The sequence below is a fragment of the Cyprinodon variegatus genome, unplaced genomic scaffold (assembly GCF_000732505.1).
Source record: "Cyprinodon variegatus isolate N-32 unplaced genomic scaffold, C_variegatus-1.0 Scaffold269, whole genome shotgun sequence".
Classification (NCBI taxonomy): domain Eukaryota; kingdom Metazoa; phylum Chordata; class Actinopteri; order Cyprinodontiformes; family Cyprinodontidae; genus Cyprinodon; species Cyprinodon variegatus.
In genome coordinates, this window is record NW_015150722.1 from 842227 (window position 1) to 853653 (window position 11427).

General features: G+C 38.6%; 1 protein-coding gene across 1 annotated transcript in view; it reads left to right on the forward strand.

Moving 5' to 3' along the window:
• Positions 1–11427, forward strand: part of tiprl (TOR signaling pathway regulator) — an 18328-nt gene that overhangs the window by 1943 nt on the left and 4958 nt on the right. Inside the window, exons 2-6 of the mRNA XM_015382894.1 lie at positions 402–523; positions 3091–3270; positions 5939–6038; positions 6140–6271; positions 8417–8512. Of these exons, the coding sequence (XP_015238380.1) occupies positions 420–523; positions 3091–3270; positions 5939–6038; positions 6140–6271; positions 8417–8512 (612 nt within the window). The 5' untranslated portion in view covers positions 402–419. The remainder of the gene's footprint in view (positions 1–401; positions 524–3090; positions 3271–5938; positions 6039–6139; positions 6272–8416; positions 8513–11427) is intronic.

The following is an 11427-nucleotide window of genomic DNA, read 5'->3' on the forward strand; positions in this document are numbered from 1 at the left end:
TATATATATATATATATATATATATATATATACACACATATATATATATATATATATATATATATATGTATTTGTGTGTATAAGTGAAACATGGTAGCTTTAACAGAATCTCATACAGCAAAGGTCACCAGGTAGGGATTCATGTCTTGCACCAATGCCACGCTCATTCTCAGTTATTTAAAAATTAAAATGGCTTTTTTTTAACTCGTACATCCAGAAAAATCACCCACTGATTTAACAATTTACTTTAGTCTAGCATAGTAAAGAACAAAGGGTGTGGTTTTTATATCTTAGTGTCTTCTTATTACAGGAAAATTGTAAGACTTAATTCTGTCTTTGTGTTTTAAAATTGCTAAACCATAAAGAAAAAGTCAAACCTTTGCTGGTTATCTGTGTTGCAGTTGGTGTCCCTTTAAGCAATGATGTTGCACGGCTTCAGGAGCAGCAAGCAGGATTTCACGTTTGGATCATGGAAGGTGACCGCAGCCAAAAACCACATCATGAAGTCTAAAGACGTTGAACGGTCAGTATGTTTCCCTAAAATCTAAAGTTTTTTTTTAGGTCTTTACTTTCATATTTAATGTGGTATTTAAAGATATTGGGATTAATTATGGATCCATTGAAGATAGAACCACATACTAGGGCTGTCCCAATAAAACGTTTTAATTTCTGATGCGATTCGCATGTTAACGCTTTGACATATTGACCCGGTAAGATATTTGTACCCAAAGCATTTTGCTTTTATTACTTATTTTGTAAAGTCAAATGTTGGAAAAAGCCTGATCAAGTGATATTATTAAAACACGGAACAATAACAACTCACCGATATAATACTAACCTATGGGTTCTAGAAATGTAAACAGAAGCAGAGTTTCTATCCTTGTGACAATATCAGCGATATTAGATGCAGGCCGATATAATCCAAGATTATCTAGATGAGCAGATATATCCCAGAATGCTTTGCAAGACCTCTCCTCACAAAGCATTATGGGATTAGTTTCATTAACACAAACAAACTGAAGCCGAGTCCTCTTCCCTTAATTCCTACAAAATATTTAAGTCTTTTTTTTTTTTTTACACGGCACTAGTAGCTCGTTTTCTGACAGCAGGTTGACAGGAAAGAGGAAATGAGGGAGGGGAGAGACATGCGGCAAAGGACCACAGGCAGAGTCCAACCGGGGACGGCCGCTTCGAGGACAAAGGCCTCCTTACATGGGTGGTGCGCACTAACAACTGCACCACCTGCACACCCATATTCAAGTCTTTTAAGGCAACATAAATCAATGTGATTATCACAGATCAAATCATTAACTAGCAGACTTTTGGAAGAATCTCCTATTGGAGTTATTTTCATGTTAATTAGATGATCATGATTTACTCCTTTGGGAATCTTTGCTAATTTATTAGATTTTGGTCGTTGGCAAGACACTGTCTGGATGGAGTAAAGAGTGGGTAACAGTAGAGAAGCTGCAGAGATGTGTGTTAAACTACAACTCTGCTTCCTGGTCTGCACCCTGGGGGGTCAGGGTTTCGGAGGACTAATAAATGTGGCCAGATTCCTAGAAAGAAGAGCTGCACCATCCAAAGTGGGATGGATGCCGTCTCTCTGAATCAGACCAGGCTTTCCCCAAAAGGATTGCCAATTATTAATGTAGCCCACGTTGTTTTCAGGACACCACCTAGACAACCAGCGGTGAAATGACGACATGCAGCTAAACATGTCATCACTGGTCAGATCAGGGAGGGGACCAGAGAAAATTACGGAGTCCGACATTGTTTTGGCAAACTTGCACACCGAAGCAACACTAATTTTAAGTGTCATTACCGCCAGCGTGAATAATAATCTTATGCTACGTTCAAACCGTAAGCAGCAGAGGCAGCAGCAGCTAGTTTACATGCAAAGTCAATGGTTGATGTGCTTTAAGGCACAGCAAAAGAGAAATAATATTTGAAGGCAGGATGGTAATCAGGATGAACTGACTGCAAGGACGAAGATTTCAGGTGGACTTTCTCACTTAAAAACATATTAAAAACACTTTTTACCCACTGATCACAGCAAATATAGCCGCCATTGTTCCAGGCAAAGACAGGATAGGGTAGCTCCGCCCAACGCGCATCAGAACCACTTTTCAACCACGCAACTACAGCAGCAAAGACACTTCAGCCGTGGGTCAGAACTAAACTTGTACAAGCATTAAAAATGAGGCAGAACGTACGTTATTGCTGCCTCTGCTGCGTGCGCTCTGATCGCAGCATCAAGCCTCTTTCCCACTGAAAATAACAGGTTGTTTTTCAAATGTGTGTCGACCCGCTAACAGTCGGCATTTGGCTCCCCTCCCATTGGCAAATAAAGCTGGTCTAACCCCTCGCTGGCAGCTGCATGGTCTCTGTCCCCCCGCCGCTGTGTGTCTGGTGATGATGTCAGTGTGACAGAAGTCAGGAAAGTAAACAATGGAGAGCAACTTGGAAGAAGGTCAGGGCGTAGACCAGGAGTCTTATTTAAGTCTTCTATAAGCCTCATATGGCAAAAAAAAAAAAAAAAAAAAGGCTTTTCGATATTTGGTGCTTTAAGTTTAAACGCAGCAGTAGCATGAGGTGAGGGAGGAGCAGTGAACGCTCTCACCGCGTGGAATTCACCGCTCGCCGCTTCACAGCGCGGTTTGCATGTATTAGGTTTCTGTTGGATGCATGAAATTATAGAAACGTGATAAAGAAATCAGATGTTATTTTTATTTTGGGTATTTGGGGAATAAATGGACGAAAGTTCCCATCTGTGCTTTAGAGCGCTACCTGTTCGTTCTGTGTTTTCTATGCTTGCAGCTAAACTAGCAGCAGTAGTGGAGTTTGGAGATGAAATCCACTTCTTATTTCTATCTTTGCTCTCCTCTAATTTATCCAAAAGTTTTGCCATCACACTTTTTCTCTCCCAGCTTGGTGGTCGGCTGCATATTTATCATATTTATCTCGCCTTCCCTGAAAATGCCTTTCCAAATTACTCTTTTTATTATTTGACAACCTCACCTTACAAAGCAAACAGTTTTTAATGAGGGGTGAGAAACTTGACCTCTTTTCATTCTTGGCCTTTTCCAGGTTATCAGATGAACTCAACATGCCTTCACTTCCTGAGATGATGTTTGGCGATAACGTCCTGCGGATCCAGCATATGGACGGCTACGGCATTGAATTCAATGCCATTGATGCTCTTAAGCGAGTCAACAATATGGAAGACACTGTGAAGGTAGCCTGTGCTCAAGAATGGCAGGAGAGCAGGTATGATAACGGGTCATTTAGGGTCGCTCATTCCACCAATTCTCCTTCTCACTTTTACCTCCGGAGAAAAATACAAAGTTCTCTCCACCTGTTTCCGTTAGCTACAGGTGTCCTGGGGTCCGTTTCACCAAGACAGTCTCCTCAACATCTGTCTCTGTTGCCATAGTAACATTCTCCCCAGAGCTGACCTGGTCGTGAGCAGGTTTTGTTCAGTAAACTCAGTGTCCTCGTCAAAATAACCATTTCAAACAAGGTGGCATTCTTCACATCTAGAATAATTACTCCTGGATGTCTAGAAATGGATTTCAGATTCCATATTTCTATTTTAACTGCTCATCATTTGTATTATTTTGATTATGAAGAAATTTATTTCAGATATCATAAAATATATTCAGTCAAGATGAGAAATTACGGTGACCAGATTTATGAAATCCAATCTGGGGACATTTCCAGCTCGTAGATAAAAACAAATACATATCATCAAAAGTAAATTAGGAAACAGGCACAGTGATGCTTTTATCTATTTTTTTACATATTTATTAGTACTTAAACAACAAAAATCAATTGTAAAATCCAGGAATGTGCCTCTCTTTAAATAGTAAAAAAAAAAAGTTAAATAGTAAAAAGGCTAATCACAACAACATGTGGAGCTACAAGTAAAAACAAGCTAATAAAAGAAGATTAAACAGGCGGACATCTCTTCCTCCATCATTCTCTGATCACGCAGATCTTGTCTCATTCAGTTTTCCTTTTACTGCCTCTTATTTTTTACAATGAGGAACTTTCATGTATACAAAGTGAGTGGTAGAAAAGTAGACCCAAGGCTGGAAGTCTATGCTCATAAATCACACCCATAAAACGGCAAAACAACTTATAACCCCTGTATTATAAAATATAGGCAGGGTCGGGATGAGTCGGTAATAAAGATGACACACAGATACACATACTGTGTCTGCTAGAGTAAAATGTGTCGTTTTATTCCGCCACAGAACCCAGCAAAGCAAGCACATCAGTCAAGGCACGGTGCTGAATACAAATTATATCGTTCCAATGCATATTATATTGTCCCCCTTACCGTGACACAAAGGATCGGAGAGCCGGTCGATCCGGGCAGGGCAGCAAACCGCGCAGCTAGGCGTTCGTACGCAACCCTAGCAGACTCTGCCAGTGCGAAACCGACACCCATCATTTATGCCAAACATCAAAGGAAAATCTTTCGCCCAATCAGGAAAATGAGCGCTCCCTCTCACGCCTGGAGCCCATGATTACAGAAACCAAAATATGAACCCACCCAGGGCTCGTGGATAGCTGAAACCAGCCACAAATTACATCATGGTCAGAGCACGGCACCGAGAGCTCTTGAGTACAAAAACAAATGATATCATGCTCTCAAAGACACAGAAACTTAGGTAATAAGAGTGCTTCATTTGTGATACAAAAGTTGTATGATTGTTTAAGAACATAAAATATAAAACCCATATATATATCAACCCTGCTTCCAAAAACTAACTATCTGATGATATAAACTAAAGGTCACCAATCAGTTCTAAAAACATCTGTAGATGATCCCTTGTTGATCCCTGGAGAACCACTGAACCAGATTAGCGCCTTAAAGGGGAACACCGTTTTTTTTTACATTGACCCCTTGATTTTACATTATTCCATCATGTTCTACTCACCCATATGAGCTTTGTGTCATTTGAAACCGTTCTGAAGATATTCCGTTAGGTTATATCCAGGTAACGTCTTCAGATGGGCAACGACTTGAAGGCACAAACTAAACTGTTCATAATTTATCATTTATGGTACGCCAGCATTCAGAACATGTAGGCCAATCACTGTCCCCCAGACATCCACAGTTATATTTTTTATATTTATATATATTTTTAAAGCAAAGCAGAGCGTGTATGACATCATCCGCGCACCGCCTACCGTTCATTCATCCTGTCCGCTGAACTGCTGCTAGTTTTACTCACATGCCTGGAAGGTCGAAATAGAATTGACCGATTCATATTAGATAGCCGAATGAATGGAAGGAGTAGAGCGTAGCCGCCTGTGGCCCAGGCTGCCTGTCACAACTCCAGTCCGGCGCGCTGATGACGTCATACACCCTCAGTACGATGTATGCCCGGCTTTAAGCCTTGGCAAGAACTCTTGGACTGGACTAAGGATTACAGTGATGCTGAAGGCTGCATGCGTAACTTACTCTGAACTGTCTGAAAACCAGGTCCTCAACTGATAAAGAAATGTTTTGTTTCTGCAATAGAGCTCCGGCACAAAGGACACAAAGAGACAGAGCTTTTCTATTTATTTTCAAATAAGCTCACAATTTATAATTCATCAACAATATTTTTAATCAGAGCATCTTTACTGATCAGGAGATCTAAAGGCTGATAAAAAAAATCCAAACAACCTGCTTTTAGTAACAGCTTTACATCAACTTTTCTTCTGTTTTACATTTTCTGGTGTTTAAGGCCTCGGTCACTATTATTGTTGGGAATATTGAAGGCAAAAATAAGCAGAGTGGCAGAGTTCTGGTTTTTGACTTAGCATTGATTAAAAATGTTGATGCAGTTTTTTTTTTAACCAAACATCTACAGTGAAGCAAGAAGTAAAGGGTAGAGATACCGACAAAAGGTTGCTAAGCAACAACCCAATGTCATTTCAGAGCCGATTCTGAACACTCCAAAGAAGTGCTGAGGCCTTTTGACTGGACGTTTACCACAGACTACAGAGGAACCCTGCTAGGAGAAGATGTCCAGATGAAGGTGATGCCTCTGCTTTTCCTCTGCCTCCTCTCTCCGGCGATCTTTACCTTTAGTTCGAGTATTTGTACCTGATTCTGTTTCCTTTTCCTGTCTTTGTGAAGGCTGCTAGCACAGAGGAGCACATCGACATAGAGAAGCTGAAAGCACGGGAACACATCATGTTCTATGATGAGGTTTTGCTCTTTGAAGATGAGCTTCATGACCACGGCGTCTCAACAATAAGTGTCAAAATTGTAAGTGTGTGAGAGAGTAACACACTGCTAAAAATATAGTGTTTTTACCTCTCTGTGTGTAGATCTGTATATTAGGCCTGAAAGATTTAATAGGAATAATAAACTATTGAAATAATCATCAACTAATTTAGTAACCTAATAATCGTTAATTGCAGTATAGTGATTCCAAACATGTTTAAAAACAATCCACTGGACTTTGTTTCCAAGTTTAAAGACATTTCGCTTCCCATCCAGAAAGCTTTTCCCCCCATACCTGTCTAAATAAAGCTTAGACAGGTATGGGGCATTGCAGGCTAACAAAGAAGCCAAACAACCCCCATTCCAAAGGGGTGGACCCGTTCATCCGTTTCTATTTGCATGTTTTCTAAACTAAAACAAGCTTTGTTGGGCTGCTGGATAAAACCTGGAACTAAACGATATTTCTGACATTTTGAATTAAAAAATCTTCCTGGATGGAAGAGAAACGTCTTCAAACTTGGAAACAAAGTCCAGTGGATTGAATTTAATTTTCTTTTTTGTTTTGGAATAAGTTAAGGGTGCCGTCATTTTGTCCTGGTTAGGGTTAGAGCTTAGAGCTGCAACTAAAGATTATTTTGCAAATCAGTTTATATGTCAGTTATTTTTTTGATTTATCAATTAATAAATGTTTTGCCAAAAGTTCCTCAAAGAAGATTTTTTTTTTAAATGGAACCAGGTGAAACTAAAACTTTTCCACTTGAGGAGTTCTGAATAGAGCAGAGCATAATCTTAAATGCAAAATATTTATATATTTTTTTTACAATTTAGATATAATTCCTGCTCTAAATGTGTAGCTCTGTCAGCTAAAGGCATGTTTAAAGAGTCTCTATATTCCAGTTAATAATTAATCGATTACTGAATTAGTTGGTGACTAATTCAATAATTGATTAATCTAATGAATTGTTTCAGCCCTAAGAAGCATATAAATGGGAGAATTTTCTTTGAACTGTAAAATTTGCAACATAAAGTATAGTTATGGTGCCATTTTTTTACCTTTTTGTAGCCAATGTTTAGGGAAAGGCCCAAAAGTTTTTGTTGTTGTTGTTGATCAATGTGGCTTTGGCCTATTTTTCAGTGAGAAAGGTTTTGCCTGATTGGAAAGCTAGATGTTTTTGTTAAATTATAGATAGATGGATAGATAGATGGATAGATGGATGGATGGATGGATGGATGGATGGATGTACTTTATTTATCCCAAGCTGGGAAATTGCAGTGTAGCAGCAGCTTTACACATAGTGACAGTCACAACACAATGAGATAAGAAAAAGTAAAAATAACATGACATCCACACGTATTTACATTATAAGGGTGCAGTGAACAGTCCTAAGGTGCAGTGAACAGATTATAAATAGTATAAATAGTATTAAAAACATGGAGTGCAGTATAGTACAGTGCTGGTTACTGTATGCTGAAACAATAGTTTATTTTTTATTGTACAATGTGATGGCATATGGTAGGAAAGATTTCCTGTATCTGTCCTTTCGACAGCGGAGCTGGAGCAGCCTGTGAGAAAAGGTGCTCCGCTGTCTGACCACTGTGTGGTGGAGAGGGTGCTGATCATTGTCAATGATGGATAAGAGTTTATTCAGCGTTCTCCTCTCAACCACAGTCTCAAAAGACTCCAGCCTGAGTCCAAGTACAGAACCAGCCCTCCTGATGATTTTATCAAGTCTGTTGGTGTCGCTGGCTCTAATGCTGCTGCCCCAACACACAGCAGCAAAGAAAATGGTGCTGGCAACAACAGACTGGTAAAAGATCTCCAACATCTTGCTGCACACATTGAAGGATCTCAGCTTCCTCAAGAAATAGAGTCTGCTCATCCCCTTCTTGTACACAGCCTCAGAGTTAGACCTCCAGTCCAGTCTATTGTCAATTAACACTCCCAAATATCTATAGTCCTCCACCACCTCCCCCCTAATCCGTAGTGGCTGTGAAGACCTCTTCTCTCTCCTGAAGTCAATCACCATCTCTCTGGTCTTGTTGACATTCAGCCTCAGCTGGTTCTGTTCGGACCACTCCACAAAGTTGTCCACCAGTGTCCTGTACTCCCCCTCCTCTCCCTCTCTTATACCCGATGATTAATAAAGTTTGATAAATGTCTAAACTCTTCCTTTTTTGATGCTGCAGAGGGTGATGCCATCCAGTTTCTTCCTATTGCAGCGTTTCTTCCTACGTGTGGACGGAGTCATGATTAGAATAAACGATACCCGACTTTATTATGAGGTAAGTTGACCAGTATAAGCCAGGATAAAGCACTGGCTTTAAAAATTGACTATATTCTATAGGATATTATAGATGAAAGTTATTTAACAGTTTTGATTCACTTCACAGGAAGAAGGTGAACTAAAGCTTAACAAAGACCAGTTATAGTTTCATAGTTAGTCACCCAGCAGAAGCCAGTATCCCTGCAGCCTTTCTGTCAGACCAGCATACTATAGTCAGTATGCATGTGCAAGAGGTCCTTTAGTTTTGGATGAAAAATAAACTTTAAACTACCTCAACAGGTGTGTATCCCTTTAGTTATGTACAAAAAAAACAAAAAACAATTTAAGGTCAGGTCTTCATACGCTTCAATAAAACACCAAAAAGTAAATACCGTAATTTTCGGACTATAAGCCGCACCTGAATATAAGCCACAGAAGCTAAATTGCATGATTTGTCCATATACAAGCCACACCGGACTATAAGCCGCAGGTTTTTTATGTTGAATTACCATATGGTTCGTGCACAGAGAGGATTGTCGGGAAAGAGGCAACTGTTTGGGGAAGCTGCTATTTATTAACATTACAACACAATTGAATTGAGACAATTCTTCCTGCTGGCGTCTCCAACGTCTCACCATTGACTCGTTGATTCCAAGGTTACGTGCAGCGGTTTTATTTCCTCCGTTTACTGCCAAATTGACTGCCTTTAACTTAAAAGTTGCTTCATATGCATTTCAACGTTTGTTTTCCATAATGAGGGTGTCACACAAACTGTCTTGCGCTCGCAGAACGGCCGCATTCCCGCGGACATGGCTACTTGTGTGTTGAAGCAAATGTGAAGTCAACATGGGTGACGGTAAAATCCATAGATTTAGGTACCGTATTACCCTAGTGGCTGTTAGCTGTAAAAGCTAACAGTTAGCTGCATTGTTATTTAAGCCGCAAGGTCGAAAAATGGGGAAAAAGTCACGGCTTTTAGTCCGAAAATTACGGTAATTAACTTGTTTTTTGTATGTGATTAAAGGGATAGACACCCGTTGAGATAGTTTAAAGTCTAGTTTTCGTACAAAACTAAAGGATAAACAGGTATTGACTGTGGGTATGCTGGTCTGATGGGGTATGCTGGTCTGACAGAACCCCGGCCCTGCTGATGGATGAGGAAGAAGAGATCATTTCTTTTAACTATTGCTTTATTAACAAACGCATCTTTCAGCATTTTACTACACTGAACAATTGCAACCAATTCCCCCCAAATTGACTCTAATTATAAAAGAAAAATATTATTTGATCTTTTATAAGTGGGAAAAAATTTTTTTAGTTTTTTTTTTTCAACCATAATTTTCCTAAATTATACATTTTCCAGTCAATATGACATTTATCGTCTTTTCACAAGTTTTATTTACCTTCTTTTCTCTTTGTAAAAAAGGTAAACATTTTTCTAAATGAGTTTTATATTTTTCGGCTGGGCTGAAGTAAAGTTTTTTCACTTCATGAATTCATCATTAGAAGATATTTAAACTTTTTTTTTTTTTTAACAATTTTTCAAAAAAGTAAGCAAAGAGCAGTGGATATAAAAATAAAAACTGAAAGGTTAGAACTGTAAATATACAGTCATATCTTTATTTTACTGTTTTTTATTTATTTTTTACTGTTTTAAAGGCCGCACTTTAAAAAAAATGAAAATGTCTAGAGAGTTGTTCTTAATGAAATTTCTTTTTGTTTACACTTGTGTATTCAACATGACAAAATAAATCTAAGTCAAAGTCATTTCTGTCAAATATATATATATGTGTGTTTGCACCTAATTGTAGTTCTAGATTACTTTATTAGCTGGACTCTTTGGATTGTAAAGATCCGTATGAACCTGAGGAAAAACTGCAGTATACCTTCATTCCACTTGATGGCAGTAACAAAACCTCAGCTGAATTTTCCCTTTAGTGAATATTAGAAAAACCTTCAGAGTCTAATGTTACGATTGATCATATTAACATTCATGCAGCATTGAGCTCATCGCTGGCTGTGATATCTTTGATTTATGGATCATTTCAGAGAATCATTTAGTCGTCAGAAGTGGTTTTTAGGCCATTTGGATAATCACCTTTGATGGAGGTAGAAGCTGTTTCTGAGGAACCCCAGTGGTTATTATATAGGAGCTATATTATTTGAGACCGTTTCACGCAGTGTAAACATGTTGGTTCAGGAAAAACGGCCTTTTCTATACTTAGCAATACGCAGAGAATACAGGAGACTGAATGTTTGAACACCAAGGGTGTAACTTTGTAATGACAGTTGGTGGGGGCAGTGGGGTGGGGGCTGATGGACCTACAGTTATTAAACCGCAACGCTTTCATTAGGCTTTTCTGTTTTACAAAAATGAGCTCAAACATCTATTTATTGAATGCTTTCCTATTGTTGAGAACCAAGAGAACCATAATATACTGATGTTAATATTTATAGATATTAGAGAGATGCCTTTTAGTGCATTATATACATAGGGCCCAAAAAGATTAATGTATAACAAAAATAATGAATAACAGCCGATTCTGATGCCAAAATCGATATATCACTCATCCCTAGAAATACAATTTCAATTTCATCCAGAAAAATATGGTTATGCTGCATTTTAAATATAGCATATTATATTTTTTTCTTGTAAACTTTCTGGTAAACTATATATATTATAGCATGTTGTATATCCCGGTAAATCTGTTTCCCCTTTAAATCTGCAGCTCTCCCTGCTTCTCTCTGTTTAAAAAAGATTTATGAATCTCTTTACTAATATAATGATGCCAGAAACTAAATTTCCAGATCTGTAGAAGCTCTGCAGTCTGATTCTGTCTGTTCAATAAGAAAACATTTCATCCCGTAACTGGGAGTCATGGTCCTCTGAGAAGCCTAACATTTTTTAACTAGTAAAGAAGAACAAAGCAGAAG